Below are 24,772 nucleotides of genomic sequence, written 5' to 3'. Positions count from 1 at the left end.
CAACCGTTCGCACGAATATTCGAAAAAGCATGTACTTTCATGGGTTTGTGTTTTTTTATTCTTAAAATTTCAACACTAAATATATATAATATGTGCTTTTGATATATTTATATATTTATACTTTATATATATATATATATATCTATATTAAATATATATATTAGTACTCTCCTTTTTCGATTAGAACTGTTTAACAGTAAATTATAATATACATATATTTTTGTATATAATAGATGAAGTCCATCTCGTATAATGTTATCTCTCTTTGCAAACAATCAATAAATTGTAAACTCCGTCAATATCCCAACAGAATAACGCCCGGTGTTAAATTCTATTTTCTATGGAAAGTAATGTCGTATTTGTGTTATCTATCCCTAATGCCACGGCGATAGAAATTCTCTGTTCCATGGCTATTGGCTGACGATTCGTTGCAAATCGTACAATGGGGACAGAGCAACACTTAAACTCCGACAGATTAACCATAGCGCTTACAATTTACAATTCTAAGTGGATTTTTACACGGTCCGAAAACAGAGTTGCCTTCGTTCCAGTGTATCATGGACAAACTGCAGATTCTGATTCAATTACAATAAACATTTTTGTAAATGTGTGGGAATTCATTTTTGCACGACTTTAATTGATTTTACATAAACATTTTTAACAAACTCATCAAACAGTTTTAGCTACGTAATTATAATTAAATAATCTAAACTGTTAAGTATAAATAGAGATTATTAATTGTTAAGGATCTCAAAGATATTTGAGATTATTGAGTCTGATACTCAGTAGACAAGAAGGAAAGCTAATAAGAGCGTAAGACACAGTAAATGGTGCATAGAATCTTGAAATAAACTATACAAAAACCGTTAACAAATTAAATATATTTAATTTAACGTTGTTTATGAATATAAAATATTTGCAAAAAGAAAACATTTTTTTGTAAATTTAAAGAATTATTTGTAACTTTATACTTAAATCTTTCAAAATCAATTTGATAGAAAAACGTAATATATGTACATTAAAAATAAGTATTTGATATAAATTTTGAACAATGACATCCTAATTCACCTTTTGAGATGAAAAATTTCATTTGGAAAGCGGATATGTGTGTACATTATTATTGCTTCGCTTAATGAGTGATTGATAATTTTATCACTTGAGTAAATATTATCGAGCAGCAAAAAAATAACAAATCTGCATAGCTTAAGGCCGGAAGCTTTAACTTTGTAACTTGTTTCATAACTTCGTTTCTTGGATATGCCGTGTATTTCGTTTAATTCTAGAAAACTTATATACTACGTATATCTCTTTCGACGTGCAGGTAGTTGTTTGCAAACTGGTCGCAGGATAAAGAAGCGTTTAACTACACATCGACCTTTCACTAGTATCATCATCTTTTCCGCTCAATCATGAAATTTATATCAAATTAAATTGTTTTTCCGATACTAATAAATTAAGTATACTAAGTATACTAATAAACTATAGTATATCGATTTATCCAGATTTTATAAAACTTGTTATGGAACGATGAATGAAAAATATTTACGATGAATGAAAAATATTTACGGGCAAATGCGTAATAGTCTAAAGAATATCACGAGAGAAATGTTTTCTTTGCTCAATCTGGCCAAAGTTCAAATATTAAATCAATTAGAAATTGACAATTTCACACTATGTGAAATAAAATTTACAAAATTATACTGTAATCTCAGTTAATAAGTAAAATTTTACTCAAATAAAATAATTTATGTTATTAAAATGTTAACTATTAAATGATATATATTATTTTGGCGGAAAATTAAAAAAAAATAAAACCAGAAATATACTCAATATTTGTTTTTCTCCTGTCACATCGTTAAAATCGTTATTTCTTCGTTATGTCTTACGTTCATATTGATGGTATTGAATTTTGTAACCTGAGCCTCTAATTTATAATTTTTTTTTTTAGAACGTGTCGCGAAAAGTGCACTCAGACAAATTACGAATGCGGTTTTGCCAATGATGTGTATACCAGTCGGCTAATCGCTGCACATCGTACGATTAATGCCTAATATGTGTGGACAGATTTCTTACAAGTCATGGCCCAATCGATCCATCTCAGCCAGGAGAAAATCGACGTCGGCCTCCGTTACAGCGGCACTGGAAATGATATTCCTGAAGAAGTTGGGTCGTCGATCGTCCGGCTGGTAACCAACCATCAGCGTGCCAGCTTGCATCATGCGACCTTTCAGAATTGGACATATCTAGAAGCACACACAGTTCTCCCTTATCCAAAAATTTCTCCGAAAATAATATTTCCGAAGTTTTCTTATAATGTAAAACAACGAATGTCGCTAAATTATTTTAGATTTTAGTTTTATTAAACATTGTACTTCGTATGTCTTCATAAAATTGTCAAACGCACCTCGCCTAAGATTTTTATTCTCTCCGCGGTATGCGGCATGTTCCGCACGCGCGTGGGCAGATACCAAAAGCAGACGTTGACCAATTCGGGTTCGAGGATCAGATAATATTTGTCAGGCATTTGTTTGATCCTCCTAACCATGTACTCCGTCAGTTCCATCAGCCGATCCATGAGCTTCTCGAAACCTTCGGTTCCCTGGATAATAAAATAATAGATTCATCCCCCAGTTTAAATCACCGTGAAAATGCAGCCCACTACGTGTTACCGAGAAGAATGCCGACGTCGACGTGTAATGAGAGAAAGCATAAAATCGGCTTTCTCTGTAACAATGTAAATGGATTTTGTACCTTGGCGCGCCATTGCAACCAAAGCTTGAAAATGTCATTGTGACGACCGCATTGAATGACCTTATCGCCAGTGTCGAACCTCACGTCGTACAGCTTGTCCGTCATAAACAGGTATTCCGCGGACATTTGGTTACAGCTGATCAGTAGCCCCTGCAAAATGAAAACGGCTTTCGCTTTCAAAACAGACGAGAGAGAGAGAGAAACGGGCGCCTACAACATTTTTTTCCCGATAACGAAGCGTTTCCGGAATTGTTTCGCGCGGTTTACGATTGACAGGCCGCCGCCGGAGGAGGAAGAGGGCGAGTCACCGTCTGGGTCGATACGGGAAGCTTCAACACATGCGCGTGAGGAGGAGTACTCCAGGATATTGAATTTACAAAATGGCGGATATGCCGCACCAATGTTGCACTCCATTATTGGCTACCATTGTTTCAGACAAGATTATTTTTTAGTCGCTTTATCGTTTGTATATGATCTACGTCATGTAGAGAATTTTATGTAACGTTGATTTACGTAACTAACGAATGCTCTTTTTTCGAGCTAGGGGAAAAGACCCTCTATTTCTCATTTTCACGCATTTTGGTCATTACCGCAATTTTCTGACGTTAATTACTGACAAATATTAGAGAATAAGAGTATTTAATTATTACAGCTATAAATTTAAAAAAATTAATAGATCTCACATACTTGCAAAAATTAATACTCTCCCGACTTGTAGATCTGTATTATTAGATAAAACAACACAATGATTGTCAGTGTTAACGAAGCATCCCTTGGACACCGTGCTTCAACGTCAACGGCAACGCGGTCCGACAAAAGGCACGGCGCGCTCTTCCCCGATATCTCGCGGCAGCCGGTGCACGGAATTTTAATATCCGAAGGGGAAGTTCGGAGTTAGCAATAACTGAGTCGCGTGGGGGGATAGACCCTCCCCGTCGGCGCGCTGTAGACGGACGGCAACATATGTTATCTCTTAGTTTAATTAAATTCCTGTAGTGCCGAGAGCCCCGAGCACGTAGGTCTACCCTTCGGAATGTGACTAGTGTTGTCTCGTTGCCCTTGCGCGATGCAGGAATTTCAGTACGTTCAGAAACGGGGAAGATTTCTCAAAAGTGCAACGTCTTGAACGTGTCGCGTGATGCAATGTCGATAATTATTCGTGGATATTATTACTTATTATTTCGAGATTCATTTTTTTAACGTCTCGATTGTATAAGAATAAATATTAAAGGAGAAAGAAGTAAAATGTCAGAAATCGGAATGTAAATGTGACAAACAAGAAGATATAACTGATAATGTTTCTTGGTATTTTCTATTAAATTATATCGTTAATAGTTATTTTTTGTAATTTAAAGATTTTTTGTATATCGGTATAAAAAAATAATATCTAATTAGTAATATCTAATTTCATAATATAAATGGGGACTTACGTCTTCCTTAAAGTGAATAGTGGAACATTGAAGCAAGGCTCCCATAAGTTTATGAGGGTTCCATGTCACTGAGTCAGCTCTGAAAAAATAATGCAGTTGTTGGAATTTTATAAAAATATATAATTTATTTTAATATATAACTTTTAATATATTTGAAAAATAGTGGAATTTACGCGGCAAAAATTAATTAGTATGTTTTTGTTATTTTTCTAAACATTAGAGAAGTATTATTTTCAAATTTTTTGAAAGTATCAAATTCTATGTTAATACTATGTTTAATTCTATGTTAAGAAAAGCTCACTTCAATTTTATCTCATTAATAGAATAGGTCTCTGTGATAACAAAAAATATATCAAATAAGCCGTATATTTTACGAATAGTGCTGAAAATTATTCTTCTTTTGCCTTATCAGCGACCTGTCGAAGCGAGCCTTCACCGAGCTGACTGAAAAAGCCAGCCGACCTCAGCTGGTCATCAAACTCTTATCCACTCCCACGGGAACCAATAGGGGATAAAATATGAGTTATCTTCCCGCCGTGCCCACGGAAGGGGGTCTATCAATTCGAGAGAAGAGCTATTAATATAGCCACGAGACCGGATTTAACCCCCTGGTCCTCGGAGACCCACTCCGGCGGTAAAAACCTCTAACCCTTCTTAATCCTTGAAAAAGCATTGTGATATGTGAGAATCCACATTCACATTCCTCGACCCAAATTTCTAGTGTGTTTTAGGTGTTTTTTAACGATTAGTGAAGCACAAAATTATTAAAGCAAAAAGTAAATCTGATAAAATATAGTGAAACAAAGCGTTTTGTAACAAATAGTGTTTGTTACAAATATCCGTATCCATAAAAATGTAGATAAAATTATGGGACTTATGAAAAATCAAAAATATAATACGTATCATTTTTTATAAAACTTAGCTTTAAGTGCGTAAGTTGCGTGCTTTATGATAAATATTTGATACTTGGCAAGTGACATGTTTATCGCAACGCCGGTCCCGCGTGTTGCCTGAACATCCTGTGGATGATACGAGGGTACTCTTGAAGCACCCTTGAAGCGCGATTCGTGTCGTTAGCAGACGTTGTCCATTATTCACTCGTGTGCATTCTTCTTCATGTTACAGATCGACACACATCTATTTGTTTTATTTAAATAAAACATTGATTTGTTTGAAACAAATATATGTGATAGAATTCAGTCTATTGTGTAATATTTTTTTCAAGCAATAGTTAACATTATATAAAGTTCATTTTCTATTCATTTATCTTTATCCTCCGTTACGAATCTGCAGCAAATTTATAATTATTTATATTTTTTCTCTGCATAGATCAAATTTAAGAAGCAAAATAAATATTCTACGTTCTTCATATTAAATTTCATATTGAATAAATATTTATGCATTAAATTAAGAATATTCTTTATTTTAAATTTAAATAAATACTGATGCATTAAATTTAAAAACATTTTAGATTTTTTGAAAGTAAAGTATTAATATAGATAAGAAAATGATTGCACGTATTTGTCTAAATTATTTCATAATTTATCATTACTTATAATTAAATTATTTGTAATAAATTAAAATTGAAATAACAGCTTGCACTACACTATTTATGAAAATCACTATGAACTTCTTACGACCAATTTAGGAGTACGAATTTAGCGGAGAAGAAATATTGGATACAAAATTTTTTCTTCGAATAAGACGCACAGACTTGAGAAGCGTATATAAAGCTCGAGTGATTAATGCGATTCGCAGCTGAAGCTGGCGCATATACGACACCCTTGCAATCGCTTTTAAAATCGTCCAAGGTGCCAACCCCAAAAGCCGCTCGATATATATTACAGGGGATGTTAATTACCCGCACCCTTAGCGTAATGTGCGTACACTATATGTGCGGAAGTTCTATGTTCGGTATAGCGCGAGAATTGCGCTTCCGACTCTCGGTAATGATCAAAGAAAGATGTTAACAGATGTTAATTCCTGTCGATAAGTATATCCTTATACATATCCTTATAACGTGAGAGCGAAGATGAGCCTTATGAAAATGCAAGTCAGATATTTTCCGTGGAGAACAAGCCACAGGATTATATTTCTGTAATGATGAGGATTAAATAATAATAATTAGACTTCCACAAGAGATTAATGAGAAAGTGGGAAACTTGTAATTAAGAACTTGGGGCTGACTTAAAGAAAGCTGAGCAGCTGGTCCAAATTTCAGTTCTTAACAAACGGCTTGAAACATACACTTCGAACTTTGAACTTTACGCTATCTCCCGGCAGCCTTTCCCGACCTGTCTTTTTAAGCGCGGTCATTTCAACTTTATCGTGAAGGCGAAATCAAGGCGTTTTTTCTCGATTCTATGCAATCCGGGACGCGGATGCGAAAGGGGACAGAGAGAGGAGGGGAGGGGGGGAGGAAAGAGGACCGACCGAGGAGAATGAGGGAGGCAGTTCCCTTTGTACGAGTTTAATCCGGCATTGTCAAGGCACGGGCTTTTATTTCAGGCTTGCGGAGGACGGCAACGGCAACGGTGGTGGCACGGCGCGTCGATATAAGAGGAGAATTCTGTTCTGCAAATGTGCTCCAGGGAACTGATCCAGCTGTTGCTCATGCGTCGGATCTTTCTATACGCGCCTTTCGTTTGCCATTTTAATCAAGACTTCCAGGAAGGAAGTTCCGTCGCGGTACAGTCCACGCAGAAAAAATCGTGCATCTACGAGCGTGCATAGTGCATCGAAATAGCGAACAAAAAGTAATCCGTAACTGTTGTAGATAAACTGTAAATATTTGCAGTAATATATACGTTAAAAAAATGTGTAAAATAAATATGAAAATTATTATTATAAATAGGAAAATTGTTTTAATCATATAAACTTGTCAATTTAAGAAATATTATTACATCTTAACATAGATAACATGTATTGTGCTTATCAACATTCTTGAAAGATACTGTGGTATATTCTGATAGATGGATTGCCGCCTCTTTTTGTACATAAATCATTCCCCAGAGACTTCTCGCGCCGATTTTCAGGTCAGGGATTGTCTGAATCGAGGGAGCAGATGCGCTTGGATGCAAATCGTGGATTAATCTCGCCAACCCCACGCATGTCTCGTCCGTACCCCTGACCCCTATCACAGCTTGAAGGGTTCCGTTCGTGTCCACAGATATACAAGGTGAATCAGAAGTTGTATATTTTTTCGTGGATTTTTTTGTAAATATAATTCGAATTTGATACTGTTATAAAGATTCAATTGAACGTCGTACTTTTTCATAATTTATAACATTATACTACTAATAAATCTAAAATCAAATTTCTATAGAAAATATTATCATCCATTTATAATGTAAAAATTTGTTAGAATATTTCCCGTCACTTTTTAATATTTGTTCAAATTTTTCGTAATAAAGTTATTTTTAATGCAAGAAATTCTAGAGCAATTTTACATCAGCCCCTGATAGCATCCTAATCGCGGTTTATGCGAGCAATACATTACGGGCTGACTGCCTTCAACCATTCTCATGTAAAATCATTTGCAGCGCCTGACGCTCGAATCACAACCACCTCGAAAGGAACGTATCGATTTTATCCCATATATATGACATACATCGGGTTGGAGACGTTTTCCAAAGAAGTCCATTATAACTAAGCTCAACTAAGCCTCAATAAACTATAAAATACGTGGATTGTATCTCCCCTATGTCGAACGTATGCGCGCGATTCAGATTTAGTTACGGAAGTAAATAGAATTGCAAATAACGCAATAAACATATAAAATAGTATAAATCAAAAAATACACATAGAGAAATAACAATATTTTAAAAAATATGACGATAAATTGTGATAAAGTGGTTTAATTAAAAAATTATAAATCAAATTTACGTCTTCTTTTTTTATCACGGTTCAACTACTTCTTGAGATAGAGATAAAAGATGTAAGTTAAAATTAATTTTAATGCTGAATTTAACACTCACCGTTCGATGCCGGTCAATTTCGGATGCCTGTACTTTCTCGACAGAAGCAGTCCACCACCCCAAGCCGCCTGTAACAGAAATGAATGATTACTCGATGATGGATTGAATATACTCGGTGATAGAATATAAGAAATTAACATAAAAGGCACGGGATAAAAATGCGAGATTTCTTTAAGTATTTCTTAATCTAACTTATAGATCCGGTATTTTCGAATCTCCCCTGTAGCCCGGCCGCGAATGTAGTACTGGTGAAACTTCTGCCGTTTCCCATATTTATTATTTACGTTAAGGTTCTTACGCGTTTGGCATTTACAGCTTAAATTGTGTTTGGATCGACTTGATTGCATAAGCGCATCTAGTTTGACGGTACTGTTTAAGTGGGCTTTTGAAGTTATTCAATTAAATTGATATCTTTTTTCTTTTTTAATTATTTACTATGTTTGTTACTTTATATGTATAATCATTATTAGATGAATTGTGAGATAATATGTGAAATTAATAGATAATTGCTATCTTTTTGTATTTATGATCAATATCTACACAAATTTATTTAATTGGAAATGGATATTGCTTTATTTTACGTTGAATAAATATGAAAATGTTCAATCAAACGTTATCTAAAATTATATATTAATCTATTAGAGATGTACAAATACAAGGTATATAAATATTATGTACATGTTTCGTATCTATATTATTACTCACGTCGACATGCAGCCATAGATTGTATCTTTGACAGATATCAGCGATTTCCGGAATCGGATCGAATGCACCAATAACCGTTGTTCCCGCAGTAGCATTCACGAAGAACGGTATGTGACCTTTGGCCTTACGCTCCAGGATCAATTCCTCCAGTTTCGATGGAATAATGCGACCGCGCTCGTCGCTAGGCACCATCACGCAATTATCCGTACCAAGGCCGCAAACGGACGCGCATGATTTCACAGAATAATGGCACTGTAGGCATTAATAATCCACTAATGATGAACGATCTAATTAATTTCCACTTATGAAGGCGTACAAAACATTAATTAGCACAATGATACAATTTTGGTATAGAAATTATGCTAATTTCAATTTAAAAAAAATATTTACAAATTTATTACTTAATATTTTTTACACAATATATATTGATTCTGTTATAATTACTCAGTTTTTCTATAGTTTTTATTTTCTGCTGACAGTTTTTAAAAGTTGAATTTCATCGAAAAAAAATTTTTGAAAAAATAGGAACAGCGAATTGCTTTATTAAACGATTAAATTCAAACACGAACCTGATCGGACGTAAACATAACCAGCTGTCCTCCGATGGCGGAGAGTCCTTTTTCTTTATAGTACGGGAACATCTTGTGCCTGGCCGCAAGGAAGGCGTAAAGATTGCTAATCGATCCTCCCGGCGCGAGAATGGAGTCACCGCAATTCCAGCCTATAAGCTCGCGCATTTTTTGTAGAACGACATGCTCCATTAGAATGAATACGGGAGCGATCTCGTAGGTAAACATGTTCGTGTTCGCTGTCGCAGTTAGCCACTCGCCGGCCATAGACACTAAATCGAGACCGCATGATAGTTGATTGAAGAAATGTGGATGTCCTAAAAAAAAAAGAGGAAAGAATTTCCTCAGAGAAAAATTGCAGTCTGATTTCACACTGATTCGACTAAAATTTCGCTAAAGTGCGTATTCTTGTCGAAAATTATGCAAAGGTGACGAAAAATTAATTACTACGTTGCCGATAAATCATTCTCGCCGATCGCGGCTGCAGTGATTGTTGACAAGTGGTTCTTAATAGCGCAAAGTAATTAATAACGTTGACGTGGCACGTGTCCGAGTATTATTACGTTACACGCGACCTTTGTAATGTCGCGTAAGTTAAAGGCACGCAAAGAGGAAAGGCGGCGAAAGAGAGAGAGAGATTTAAGCTCTTCCCGAGTACGTTGTCATCCGCTCGGCTGAGCATCGCGCGAGGATCAGGCCTAATGCTTCTATTCGATGGGAGCCGAGCCTCCTGATGCAACTAGGGGAGCGAGTACTTTATTCTCTCTCTCTTTCTAGACATAAATGCCTAGACATTTCAGCCTCCTAATCCGCTATTTGCGTTCCGCGCAAACTCATTTATAGCTTAAATCAATATTAGAACATTCATATAAATAAAGAAGAAGTTATAAGTTACAGAGGAGAGAAAGATGACTGATCGAAATTTAGGAAATATATTTTCTCGTATTTTCTCCCATGTTTCATCCGGAAACAATCAATGGAACATACAGACGTCACATAAAAGAACCCTACGAGCGCTATCACCTTTTTTTTTGGAATAGCGTAAATCCCTTGATCCTTGAAACATGATGGATTCACTTCGTTGAATATCCGGTATCGAGAAGACTTTGACCCTCGATAATCTTATGCTTTATTGCACAATGCAATGCGTGCTGGTATATCAAAGACATTGCATAAACATAAAACAGGCTTAGATATGTATATTCTGTATTTAAATCGTAAAAATTATTTTGAACATTAAATAGAATTCATTTATCTAATTGGTAGAAACTTTCAGATACTAACAATATTATTTCGAATTTACGGTAAATTGTATTAAGGACACGTTATTTGTCTGTTCAATGGCACATATATACTCTAATCTTCTGGTTTTACGCAATGATTGACACGCGGCGTCACGAGCTACGGATATTCCCCTTCACCGACGGCAACGGCCTGGGATTCGACGCGTGGTAAAGTCGAACCGACGTTAAAGGTCTGGAAGGATAATCTCCGATTTTTGTCGGAGGATTCTCTTCACGAACGCGGACCACGTATTTCCATTAAAGAGATTCCATTAATGGAAAACGATTATGCATAAAATGGTAGCGGATATTCCTTAAAAAAAAAAAAGCTTCTCGTTATCACAGCTGTGAATCGAAACAAACGATGTTCTTCTTCCAAAATATACTTTATAATCTGCTATATATTATTCGTATTATAATTTTTATAATACGAACAGTTTCTACTCCTTCTGCTTTGAAAATTTATATTGATTGTAAACGCCTGATAGATTTTACTTCTCATTTCTTTTAAAAGAAGTTTCAATTATCACTGAACTATAACTTCAATAAACTTTGTAAATGTCTACCCACAGATCATCATCCTTTGAGGAAAATATCAATGGTCCGACACGAAAATCGCTTCAGACATGATATCAGATGGTGGTATTTGAGCCGTTTGTCGTACTGTTATTCGCAATTATCTCGGTCCGTGGATCGTGGCACGCGTCCGGTCGAGGGGTCTGCGAGAAGACGATCTCCTCTCTTCCTCCCGTCTGGCAGGAGCGACAGAATAGCGCCCTGGCCAAGGGTGGAACAGGGTTCGATGGTCCGAAGCGCCCGCATTTTGCGCGTCATACGCGTCGCTGCTCGACTAGATTGTTTGCAGAGGCTCTCAAACGCTGCACGCGTATACCGTTCAGGAAAAACAAACACGTGCGACCAACTGGTGCAAGATAAGCCGCTTTGCGTTATGCAGATTTGTATCTCGCGACTTCAGGATTGTGTGAAGTTTTAGCATCTTCTCGCGGAAGCTACATTGAATTAACCACTCTCAGCTCATATTATTAACTGAATTTCCCTTTCTTTTTTATAATTTCTACGTAAATTTTGAATATAAATGAAACAAGAATGATTAAACAAAGATTAATATAACCTTATCTTTAATAAAATATCAAAAATAAAGATTCAAAGGATCTAGACATTTTTCTTTTGACACTCATATATGTTTGCATTTAATTAATAAATTTTTAAAATTAACTGTCCAGATTAACTCTATAGATTAACTTTATCTATAGATTCTTATTTACAATTGCAATACAATAAATAATTTTTCTCAACTGCGGCCGGTTCTTCGTAGCGATTATGCTATCCAGGGAATCATTTTCCGACTAATTTGCTCCTGCCCTCGCACACAGTCGGGGAAAAGAGAGAACGCAAGGAGAACCTGCTCCGAACAGGCTGCGGTGATATATTATAGGGCTCGGGATTTGTATAGAGCGAAGTGTGTAACTCGGGCTTAACATTAATGCTGCGTGATCAATCATACCGCTCATAAGGCAAGTAACATTGCGCTTGGCATTGCTGTTATATTACGTTCATAAAGCATTTTGCAAAATATTCGTGTCGTAATATGCTACTTTTGCTATCACTTTGTTCATATTATGAGAAATTGAAACTTTCATTTCACTACTAGAACATAATATACTTAAAATATTACTGCTTAAAAGTAGAAGCACACACTTTATGAGTTATTTTACGTTTTAAGAAAATTTGTTAAAATTATTCCTTTCCAATCGGATAACTTACAGGAAGCCGAGTGCAGTGCCCTTTTCTTTTAACTCGCCGACGCGAACAAATGCGTTACGTATTTTAAATGCTTGGTATGTTCGATCTTTTTCGACGAAAACTACCATGGGCCGAATAGCTTCCACGTGATACGGCGTTTTTCGCATTCCGTGACGAACCGATTTGCGCATTCCACGGCGAACTATCGATATCAATTTAAATTCCTCGGCGTGATGCTGCAGCCCGATGCTGCCGCGCAAAAGCTCCCGCGAAATACCGCTACCCCTATATCGTACCCTCCGCAGCTGGGTTTCGCCCCCTATTTACTGTTTCCCCTCTATACCCCACTAAGGAAAAATCGTGTAGAAATGGCTCTTAATTACACCTAATCCTATTGAAATTCGCCACCCCGATAGTGCCACGTGCAAACTTATGTCAGCAATAACGTCGTGTGGTGTTTTCATACCATAGTCATAGTATGAATTTGGGCAATTTATTTTTAAATTACAGTTATGCGAGAAAATTATATCTATTGCTTAAGTTTCCTGTATTATTGTATCACTTGTCACTTCTTATGATAATTTTATAATTGCTTCATTGCACAAGTAAGTTACAATTGTAACTTATGAATAAAGGAAAGATTATCCAATCCAATATCGATTTTAAATAATAAAAATACCAAATGACAGAAATAGATTACGCGAAGAATCCTGCGAACAATATTCGGCTCGCGTGTATGTTATACTGACCTAGAAAAAGTTACATTCAAGCGGATAACACTTTAGCTTCTTCTCTGGACAGCTGAAATTTCGATATGTCGTAGATTTTTTGCGCTACAAGTTTCGTGGACTGCAGTATATAAGTAATAAGTTTTTGTTGGTTTCTTGAATGACGGACATGTGATTTGAATATGTGTACAGATGTGATTATCATAGAAATTTCATTATTTAACTACGAATCGATTAGTGATATTCTGTCATTTGTGCATCACAATTAAAAGAAATATTTAATGTATGTTTGTATTGTAATTAATAATAAAAAATATTTTAAATCAAGAATTAAATATACGATGTCTGTATTATTCAAATTAAGTAACATAATTTAAATTTCTATCTCTTTATATTACATTTATTTTATTTTAAAATAGCAATATTATTATTGTCACAAGTACCTACATTTTTATTTTTAATATGTTTGTTAAAATATCTAAATTGCTTTATCAATCAAACTGATATGTATACATCAGTGGTCGTACTGCTATTGTCGGTATATCTATTAACAGACTTTTTTTCGCGATCAGCGTTCTCGACACCGTTACCGTTATCGATACCTTTCAACATATCCCTGATATAAACGTCCTTCTAGAAGAACGACTTCTGTCTTGATACACATCAATTGATATTCTTCATAGATAGGACGTTTTCCTGTAGCCAAGCGTTGATCTACTGTCCCCCGCTCCCCCTAAACCCGATATGCGAAGGGTCCCCGAATCTTGCGGTATATAATCTAATAACGAGTTTTTGTCGGCACGTATCGTGCACGCGCCCTTCGATACCGAAGGGCAGGGATGATCACGCGGCCCTCGCTTCCTTTTACATGGACTGCAGACAAACGGGATTCCTGGCCTAAGTTTAGTTAGGTCTGCTCCATTGTGCATTACCATCCATTCAAGCTGGTAATCGAATCCTACCGAGATAGCGAACTTTCGCACGCCGTGGGAGATTTGCGGTTGACTTTTGGTATTTCACCGAGCCTCTATATTGCTATCCAGCCACCGCTCTTCGATAGATCGTTATTAATACAAGATTTCTGCGAGCTCGCCCGTAAATAATGGACGCATTTGTTTTGCTCCTTCGTGTTTTATTAAAATGAAATGCGCACCTAAAGAGAATAATTTACTTTGTGTCTCATAAAGTTTATGATAAAAGATTTGCGAAATCGGCAAGAGAATTCAAACAAGAAAGACTAGAGAGAATTTCATATATATATCGTTTTCATACAAACAAATAAAACACATAAAAATATTTAATTATATATACTTCGTTAGCAAGATTAATTTACTGTTTTATATATTTATTGAAATTTTATTAAAGTATTCTGGCAAAGTCTAGTTGACCGTCAAAAATTAAAGAAAAGATTTTACTTCGCAATCGCATATACTAATATATTTTTTAAAACAACTTACGCAAAAGTGTAAAAATAACATACAAAGCAATTTCTTTTTCTATAAAATGTCTCATCATTTCCGATAATACGAGGTATGACACAAAAAAGGCACGGAAATACCTAAGTTCTATAGCCATCGCGTGTGCGTCCGTGTATTTATTTATTACAAACGACGTCGGCGTGTCTGTTTCGAGGGTTGGCCGATAGCCGTCGGATTTCATTGGCGGTGTCTGTCGCTACCTTATCTTCGCCCCTGCGAGCGCGTATGCTAAATTGAATATGAAATTATGTGGCTTATCGCCCTAGGGGATAGGGACGTGCGATAGCACGACGTTAAAATGCTGTCTCTTGATAGGGGTGCTTGCACTTTTGCAGTATTTTTTGGTCCACTATCTCAGTAACGTCGTGCATCTCGCGTTTAGTATTTTAACGCAAACTTTATAATAATTTTGATACAGAAATATTTTCTTTCATTGTGTAAAAGTATCCGAAAAAGCAGACTTACTTTAAAAATAAACTTAATTTTCTAGTATTTTTAAAAAGATTAAAATTATGCAGAATTGAATAACTAAAATATTTAGTTTTATCTATATATAAAGTAACAGTGAAATTTTATTTTAAAAGCAGAGTCCGGATCTTAGTGCCCACTTAGTTTTCCACACTCCAAGCTGATGTAGCAATATAGCGTAGTATAACTTTATATGTTGTAAAGCCATTATAACAGATAAACGGCATTGCTTCTTGTGGCACTGGCGCGGCGCGCAGCTTGAAATGCCGAATGGCAAAAACAGCACCGAAATCCGGACTCCGGTTATAAGAAATAGAGAAAATATAGAGGCACGTCGATAATAAGAATCATCGACGGGCAAATGGCTCTGTTTGATAGAAACAGGCAGACAAACGGCTCGTAAATACTTATATCTGCGTATGTTTTTCTGTAACGATTGCAACATGTATCAGTTCCGAAACATTGCGAGGCGTTTTGATTAGATGAGAAAAACTTTCTGATACAAACGTCGGATATGAAATATTCTGTATCATATAATAGAATTGTAACATATTTAAATTTGCAAAATAATAGGATAATTCATCTTTCGATATTGATATTTCTCGATTGTTAAAAATTCAAGCTTTTTATTTTGCTATTTTCTTTTCTAAAATTTAGTTACAACTAGATTCCATTGTAACGGATTTTCTCTTTAGAGTATGTACATCCCGCTGATATTTAATTTTTAGTTTGCCCTTAAGAATCTAACATTAATTGAAAGAGAGAAGTAATTTATACATTTATATATTTGTCATATAATTTTTATTAATTCATGTTTTACTGTTAAGAAGAATTATATTTTATTTATTAAATTATTTATAAGATTATAAGCCATTACATTTACAATATTACTTATTTATAAAATAATTTTACGAGCAGCCGACTCGCTCACCGATATGATTGATTAAAAGTTATTTGATTAAGAAGATTTTATTATTGGTTCTAATTCTTATTGATATATTGAAAAAATGAAAAGAATTTAAATATTCTTACCGGTTTTTACTTGATACTTCAAGGTCATGGAACAATCGAGTAAGAGCTGTTGCAGAGTCAATCCGGTATCAGGAATTTCTAGATCGAGCAGACGCATCATGTCGGCAGGATGATGAAAGTCGAGGATCTTCGCATTTCTATCATTCGTTGATTTGACGTGGTCCAGCAGAATATCCACCACTTTCATCAGGAACTCTTTAGTCGCCGGATAACCCTCTGCATTATGCGGCAGAATATCTGCGAACAAAATAAAAAAATTACAAAATTACAACGGATTCTTCGTTCTCGTTTATATTTCTTAAATAACGATTTTATGACAATCGTCAATATATAAAAAACATGTAATAAGCATTACAATGCGACACAATCATGCATAGATTTCATTTAAACAACATTAATGATTTTTCCAACGTTTTCGAGACAAATCATATATTATTCTATAATATTAAATATGATTTTTTTAAATCAAATTTATGTCTTTTATAAATCTTAGAAGTAAAACTGGATAACGATAATTCATGTGCAATACAATGCAATAACTACGATGCAATAACTCTCTAATTGTTGGGATCAAGTGAAATCTCTTCTACTACAGCGACTGATACCGCATCGACAAGATTCCTTTCGGCTGTCATTCATTGTTCGACCTACCATCGTGACTTTGATAGCATCCTCGGACGCGCGATTAGAATGATTTCACCTCATCAAACAATTGAAAGTATAGACCTATATTGACACACTCTCACTTGTTTGGTGGGATGACACCATCTTATGCATATTCTTCTTCTCTCTTCTTCTCTGCTCGCAGCGAATCCATTCTAACATTTTGTCACTATGTGTCATCCATTAATACTATAGCATGCAATTTATTGCGCTATCATGCACAGTGCAATTATTTCATAAACAATAAATATAATTTTCAATTTGAGCTTCACGTAATTAATATTAAAAATTAATAATAAACGCATGACAAAATTCGAAAAACTATCTTATAGACAAAAACTGTCTTATAGACAATAAATTTAGTAAAATTAATAGTAAATAACCAAAATTATATTAATATTAAAATAAATGATTCTTTAAATTTTACATGCTATTTAAAATATCTATTTTTACAATTATGAGCAAAGTACAATAAGACACATTACAAAGTTCCCTAATGGCTAATAATTATACATATATGTAATATGCTAGCTAGATCATTGAATCATACAGATTCAATGAAGACAGAACAAAGTCATTGCAGTGAAACATTTCAATACGCTCGTGGTAAATCCTAAGTAAATTGAACTGTCCTTCTATCGTGGCGCAACCATAAAGTATCCCATGTAGTGAACTATCCCCTCGTTTTCCCATTGCATTAAGGTGATCCCATGGATAAACAGCAGAGCTACTATGAGACTTTGCTTTTAAATTATTATTTAGCATTTTAAAATGGCGGTACAAACGAGATTTCTTAAGGAGATAAAATATTACATCCTTATTTTCATTTCTCTTAATATTGTGAAACCGCAATATATTTAATTATTTTAAAATACAAACTGATACTAATATTATATAAAAGAAATGTCACAATTTTGCCAGTTTAAATTTTGCGTTACTGCATTAGATTTATATAAATATAATTAACAATTTTATTCAATCTTTAAAAATTCAATAAAAATCAATTTAAGTTCAAATTAATGCTCAAGTAAAAATATTTGTTAAAAATAAAAATTTTAAAAGATAGGCTCGTTGATGACTAGTAATATTTCTTTTGAAAGGTTTTGCTCTTTGATCGATAAAAGTATATTTTTTTCAATGATCATAAGAATGCCGAATAAAAGCAGACTAAAGAAAGGAGGGCGCACGAAAACTTATGGTGAATTGCCTTGAGCCTATGGTTAGACAAGAGAAATCCCCGGCTTCCAGCGGTCGGATCCAGCTAATCCAGCTCCATCAATCTAATGTCCAAAGATCTCTGTCTTTTTCTCGAGCACTTTTCGAGATACAAATAAGCCCGCGTAGCAGTCGTTCAAGATTTCATTACGTTATATAAATATCACCTAACTGGCGCGTCTCTCTTTATTCTTAGTAATTAATACTTTTTGTAAAAATACGCAATGCGCACAATAAATATCTTTATATTGAAATACGATAATTATTTTACTCGTATTCTAATTTTAATCCTTGCACCTCGTCGATTTTCTCAAGTGTATAGCCCGAAATCGATATATCCACCGTGTGTAGTCATTTGGTACCAGATGCGTCTAGACCCTCGCGTTTCGACTTTAATCAAAGCGCCTTCTGAGGGTTGCTACACGTGGCAATTAGTCACGCCGATTTATAAGCCGGATTACGACCTTAATTTATAGTAATACTGCAGATTTCGCGTTACGACGTAATTCACTTGAATTCTCAGGTGAGATTCTCGTTTTCGCGCGTGATTTACGATCGTTAATTGTTTTAAAAGTCATTCTTGAAAGCAAGAATCCGTTGAAATATTCACGGTTCTACGAGCGGCACGCGCGCGTCGTTATCGCCCGCTAACACTTCCCAAACGGCGAGAATGACAAACCCTTCCGTCTCCCTGCGGCGTGTAATCTGTCCTCAGCCACTCGGCACCTACCAACCTCTTTAGAATAATTCTAAATCCTCTATTATTATGCACCCTTCCGACCGACAGGCCTCACGAAATCAGGACAATATTGTGACTCTTGGATTTTGCTCTCGAAAAGCCAAGCCTTGCGTCATATAATACAATATATTGATGTAATTTGTTTCAGCCCTTTAAATTTTGCCGATTTTGGTGCTGACAGTATCACAATTACTATTGTTTGAATTATAGTTTTATGAATGAGAAGCGGCGTTCATGCACCACAGGTTTATCAATTGTTCGCGAAATGTTTATATCAAACTCATGCAATATTCTAATAAATATTAACAAAAAGAACGCTCACACATAATTGCCACTTACCCGAATACTTCAAGTTGCAATGCTCTTTAGAGAGCGAATAAGTGTTTTCGGAGCTCATTAGTCTGGTAGGTGAATGCGTTCGTGCGAAGTTCTGAAAAATCCAAAGCAACAAGGTTCTATCTTCTTAAGATACACTTTGCACATGACGTTCATTTAATTGGATTAATTTTTAAATAAATATTAAAAGCGAATTTTTTTTAGACAGAATTTTTATCAATCGCAAACCAACTTAAATTTAAATTTTCGCTTATACGAACTAACCATATTAATTGTTATAAGTATCGGCAATCGCTTGCTGGAAACTAAGAAATTAACACGGTTAGCCTAAAAATCCCTAATTATAATTACGATTGAAATCAGCGAGATAGATCTCGTCGACAATGTTTCCACCAATACTGCACTCGTCAACAGGCGTGGCTGGCAATATATATTCATTCATCGACATAAACATTGGTTATACGACTTCCGCGTACGATTCCGCGGAAAGTTTCGCGTGGTTTCTGTCGCGGTTTGAATGTAACGCATTCAAGATGAATGGAATTTTTCCCTTGTAAATTCCAATTGGGGTTGCATCGATAAAATTATAAAACAAGGACATAATCAGCACGTGTCATCAAAGCAATACTTATATTAATTAAATATAGACATTTTTGGTAAAGACATTATCGACGTGGACATCTCACTAAATGAGCAGACGTAATGAATGATGTGCAATGTGGATGCCTTACATATAAGTATTCCTTGATCGCTGTGATTTTAGTGCCGATCATTTGCACATTGTCCATGTCTCTGCTTGTGTCCCTCGCCTCAACAGTTCCTACAACAATCAACAATAGGTTTCGCTTCAGTCACGACGTACTGCGGCGTCGAGTCTTCGGCGAGTTTCAGCGTGATTGCGAAATCGTTAAGCGAGAATCGCCGTGGTAACCGCGATAGGCTGAGCGACCGAAGAAACATGGACAGAGAGCAGTTTGTGGTCTTTTTTAAATTAATTCCTAGAACACAAAGCTTTAACACTTTCATGACCATGTCTAGAAACGTATTGCGAACTCCAAGCTAATCGATCCACATTTATTTTCTCAATGAAACATATGTTTTCAATGCAAAAATATGTCTATAAATGTCTATTCATAGCTTAAGATTGTCTCTCGGAAGTTGTATATAAAAATACATAAAGAAATAAACGTTCAAAAATTTAAATAATAATTAATACAAGAAAACTAATAAAGAAAGATCGAAAAAGAATAACAATGTATAAAAAATATATAAAATAAACAATAGAATTGCTGAAATAAAAAATAAGATTAATAAAAAGAGAAGAAATAAAAGATAATAAAATAAAATAATGTAATAGTAGCATAAGAATAAATTTATATATGTAATCTCGAGTAAGCGGTCTTATCAAAACATATACATAAGAAATTTGAATGTATTAAAGTCGTGCTTTTACGTATTATCTATGCCACGGCAATGATTTTAGAAGAAAATACAGAAAGAAGTTTTAGTAAATAAAAATGTGATACAGAGTAAGCACAGAATTCATGCTCAATCATGTGCTATCGCAGATAGAAAAGAGATTAGATGAGAAATTAGACTTGTAAGAAAGATATAATGAAGTACCACGAGGTATAAAATTGAACGGAGCAAACAACGGATAAAATTTAGTTATCATTAATTAAATATAAGATATATGTAACTGTAAAGTGAATAAACTCGGACCATCAATCGCACTTTGTGTTCTAAGTTTTCTTAAAAGATAGCCTGCTTGAATTTCTCAAGCAATCAGATCGCTTTGCTCTCTGAATCAATAGAGCGGTCCTGGAAGCATGAGAAATAAGCTGGAAAAAATTCGAAAGACATCCACCGATTATATAATATTAAAACATGCACTAGAAGAAAATGTAAAGAAGAGATTAGAATGTTAGTGAAACATGCATGATTAATGAATGTATTGGAAGAAAGAATGTATCATGTTAATACTATATTGCACTCAATTATTTGTTTAAACGATGAAGCTATTTATCTTAAAATAAACACGCGTGCATAATCTATATTAAATTTGTGGAAAATTTAGAAAATAGATAAACCTCTTCTGTCAGTTAGCGGAGTTTTAATTTGATAATCTTTGTATCAATAATCATATTATTAGCAGTATCATTTAATTTTGTATTTTAATTTCTTCATTATGTTTTCCGTGATTACCAGTTTTTTTTTAAATCATATTGTTATCAATATTATTTTGCATTTTAATTTCTTCAACAGTTCCTTTTCTAACAATTCTGAACTTGATTTAATTTTCACTTTTCAAAATTTGAGTTTTTTTTATAAATTAAGGCAGAAAATATATTCTTACAAATAGAAAAAAAGATTATTGTAACAAGTATTTGAGAGATTGTAAACGACTATAAAGTTGTGAATTGTTACCATAATAAAATTGAATCAAACAAAAATTGCAAGCCATTTATTAAAAATAAATAGGCTGATTACAAAAAATTAAAGTAAATCATGAGTCTATCTTGAATATTGAGAAATCCACTGTTTCTTTGTTAATATCTATAAAAGTCACATTAGCAATTTATAACTTCATAATTTAATATAATGTTAAAGTAATAATTTATTTTAGTGACTTACAATATTAGTAACATATTTTTCTATTCAAATGTCAAACAATTTTTTTATTGGACAATTTCTATTTGTTATTTGTTCACTATTTAAAAAACCTCGTTCTATAATATTTATTAAAATTATTATACATGTTAAAATTTTATTGTCATTTTATTGTATGCTAATTAACTTGTTTTGATTTCAATAATTTTTAAAAATATACATACTATACAAGCTTTTTCCAATTTCTTATCTTACAATTCCAACTTAACATTACGATTTTTATTAAAAAACATGTAAGATATGATACATTATCAAGTTTAAAAACATTCCTCGATAATTTTATAACATATATTACACAAAAAATTACAAACTACTCAAGAAGAAATAATCTATCTGCTGATACAATCTTCATCTCGTACTCACCTAATCCCGCCTTCTTCTTCGCCGGATATTCTATGCGGCCGGATGGCTTAGCTTGTGGTCTCAGCGGAGGCTAGAATTTGCCTCGGAATGAGCGTAGGTTTTAAGGGTGGAATGCCGACGGACTGGCGAAGCGACGACGGGCTTCAGGGTGGTTTCCAAGGGACTGCTTCGTGCCGAAAACGCCTGGACGACTCTCGAGCTTCGGCCTGACTCGGCCTGCCTCGAGTCTGCCTGACCCAGTTTCATCTCGCGCAACCTACGCAGCCACCCTCCCCAATCGGGGGTGCTTTTGCGTAGGCGTGGTCGTGTTCAGTCACGACTGGTGGGAGTTGAAGGGTGAAACATAGTGGTGGATATCAGGGCGTGTCGTCATTTCACCAATCCCGGAGCGAACCTTACTTTTGACGTCAGAGAGAAGAAGAGAGTAAAGGAAAGCAAATATGCCAATTTTTCTTCTTGTTGGCTTTTTTGTGTGTTTCCAAGCTGCGTTTTGTTTATCCCAGCCGCGTGCGGTTTCCGTGACGGAACTATCCACTACCGACACTTTTCATGTGTTATTCAGTTTGCTACCTTAGGCCGTTGAGATGAAGAGCACTCAGCAAACAAGAATCTCAAGATCTAAAAACCGGTGATGAAAGATGGAGGTAGATTGAAGTTCAAGACGATTCTGAAAGATGATTTGTCCATAAATTTCCAAGGCATCCGTATTTCAACGGATGTATGACAGTTGTGTCATAGACCCTTTACATCTTTGCGCTGGAAAATACTCGATAAAATATTAAATGTACATATAGTTATCAATTTCAAATAGTGTTGAAATTTTAGCTCGTTTGTAATCATAAAACTAAAATTATTTGTATAAATGATTAAACTTATTAAACATTTTATTATCGTGTAAAATTATATTATTACTTGTAGCGCGCTTTTTTTAGAAAGAACGAAGAATAATCATAAAAAGAACACAAAACTAAAGGAGAATTATTATTATTAAATAATATAAAATAATATTACCAGAGAAAAAGTTATCTCTCTTCTTCTTTCAAAATTTTTTTTATTATTAAGAATAAACTACAAGTAAAAATCGGATATCAATAGATGAGACTCATTTTATAGTTATCTGATAGACTAAATCTAAAATAGTCATTGATTTACCACTCGGAGAACGATATTGAAATGTTAAGTTTATATCTCCAGGTACATCTAGAACAGAAACGGAACGCTCATTAGGGTGCGCAACGGGTTACCATAGAAGAATCTAATTGCTGATGGTCCGATTTCTTCCGCGGAAAATGTCGCGACGCCTGCGTCTTCCGCCGCGACGACAACGGGGAGTGGATCGGGGGCTGAAGACCGTGAACAGGTAGGTAAACAGGGACGATCATACTAGAGGAGGAAGAAACGATTATGGTTACATCAGCGGGGGTGGAAAGGACAAAATGGACGGCAACCAATAGAACGCCGGGACAAAATGGCCGTCGGTGAATTTAATCAATACCGTCCTCCGTCCTTCGTTGTAGGTGGAGGACAGGACGAGACCCAGAAAGGGCCAGGATCGTAACTAGTGTACTGCACGTACCGAGCTCTCACTGACGTCGGTATATTTTGCGCCTCGTGTAGGCGTGTAAATCCTCTATGTGGGCGCAACCGATGTAACACGACCCACGAGAACTTACTATTCTCGGGCAATACCATGTCAATGTACGTTTCGTGTTACAACGGATAAAATTGAAATTGAGATTTGTACGAGTATCAAAAGATTTTTATATACACATTTTTTAAATTGAATATATATCATAAATTCATAAAAAATTTATTGTTACATACATTTATCAAAACTGTGAAATTTTATATTAATTTTAATTTGATTAATTATGCTTTATGTGCCTAACTGACTCTTTTCCTTTGAAATAATATGATATAAATATCGCTATAATATGTCGTATAAATAGCGATAAAATGTAACACAAAATGTAATTATTTTAAATATGAAGAGTGAATTACGTGATTAAATTAGCACTCCTCCCAAATTCTAATAATAATTCCATTACGTTAGTTCTTTATAATTTATGTTTATTAAAACAAAATTGTTCAATCTTCTAAAAATTTTAAGGAATAAATGATTCAACTAAAATCTAATACGTCCAAATCCGACGGATTACGTTACCGTCTGATTGTAATACTCATGAAATTAATCCTGCTGAACCGTAACATTATCGTTATTAAATCGGATTTCAATTAAATAGTCTTTATGAATCCCTACAGCCGCCGTTGGTAGAAGACAGTACTTATATTCTGAAACAATGCCGTTGTTCGCAGGCTCGGTTGTCATGACGTATCAGCAAGAAGGGGCATTATCGCCGCTTGAAAAGCTTTAGCATGAAGTTTCTACGAGCAGCAAGTATCAACTCGAGGTGACTGTTTTAAGAGAGGGAGATCCAAGTTATTTCACTAGGCACGTTGGCAGGAAGAGGAGTAGGTCGCCGATTTAATGGAACCGCGCAGTTGGACAGCATCGATCCCGTATTCACCTTTCTCGTTGTTTAGAAGGGAGCAAGCTACGAAGATGCTGACGATCTTTTCATTCTTCATCTCTTGAGAAAC

General features: G+C 34.9%; 1 protein-coding gene across 5 annotated transcripts; it reads right to left on the bottom strand.

Annotated features, from left to right (window-relative positions):
* Positions 1–1,836: 1,836 nt before the first annotated feature.
* On the bottom strand, positions 1,837–22,418 carry LOC105453333 (glutamate decarboxylase). 5 transcript variants are annotated; one of them, XM_011695177.1, is made up of 11 exons: positions 22,172–22,418; positions 19,870–19,958; positions 19,142–19,232; positions 16,186–16,422; positions 9,433–9,749; positions 8,864–9,115; positions 8,159–8,226; positions 4,182–4,260; positions 2,752–2,901; positions 2,405–2,599; positions 1,837–2,243 (listed from the first exon to the last, which is right to left on the bottom strand). In XM_011695177.1, exons 2-11 carry the CDS (start codon positions 19,924–19,926, stop codon positions 2,070–2,072), a joined length of 1,620 nt encoding a protein of 539 aa, XP_011693479.1. In that variant the 5' UTR covers positions 19,927–19,958; positions 22,172–22,418; the 3' UTR covers positions 1,837–2,069. The 5 variants fall into 5 exon arrangements, with proteins under 5 accessions (XP_011693479.1, XP_011693481.1, XP_011693478.1 ...); XM_011695179.1 differs by lacking the exon at positions 19,870–19,958 and having other exon boundaries at positions 22,172–22,417; XM_011695176.1 differs by lacking the exons at positions 19,870–19,958; positions 22,172–22,418 and adding an exon at positions 19,490–19,814.
* Positions 22,419–24,772: the final 2,354 nt, after the last annotated feature.

Source organism: Wasmannia auropunctata, unplaced genomic scaffold, assembly GCF_000956235.1.
Source record: "Wasmannia auropunctata unplaced genomic scaffold, wasmannia.A_1.0 LD336000.1, whole genome shotgun sequence".
Classification (NCBI taxonomy): Eukaryota; Metazoa; Arthropoda; class Insecta; order Hymenoptera; family Formicidae; genus Wasmannia; species Wasmannia auropunctata.
Note: the sequence above shows the minus strand (reverse complement) of the source record. Positions and strands in the feature narration are given on the sequence as shown.

Bases quoted from the DNA above. Each gene is read 5' to 3' on its own strand.
- LOC105453333 (XM_011695176.1), bottom strand. From the start codon at position 19,576: ATGAATATATATTGCCAGCCACGCCTGTTGACGAGTGCAGTATTGGTG. The intron at 19,233-19,489 runs GTAATTATAATT...TGGATTTTTCAG, and splicing joins CTATCTCGCTGATTTCAATC to AACTTCGCACGAACGCATTC. The intron at 9,750-16,185 runs GTAAGAATATTT...TTTTTTTTTTAG, and splicing joins GAAGTATCAAGTAAAAACCG to GACATCCACATTTCTTCAAT.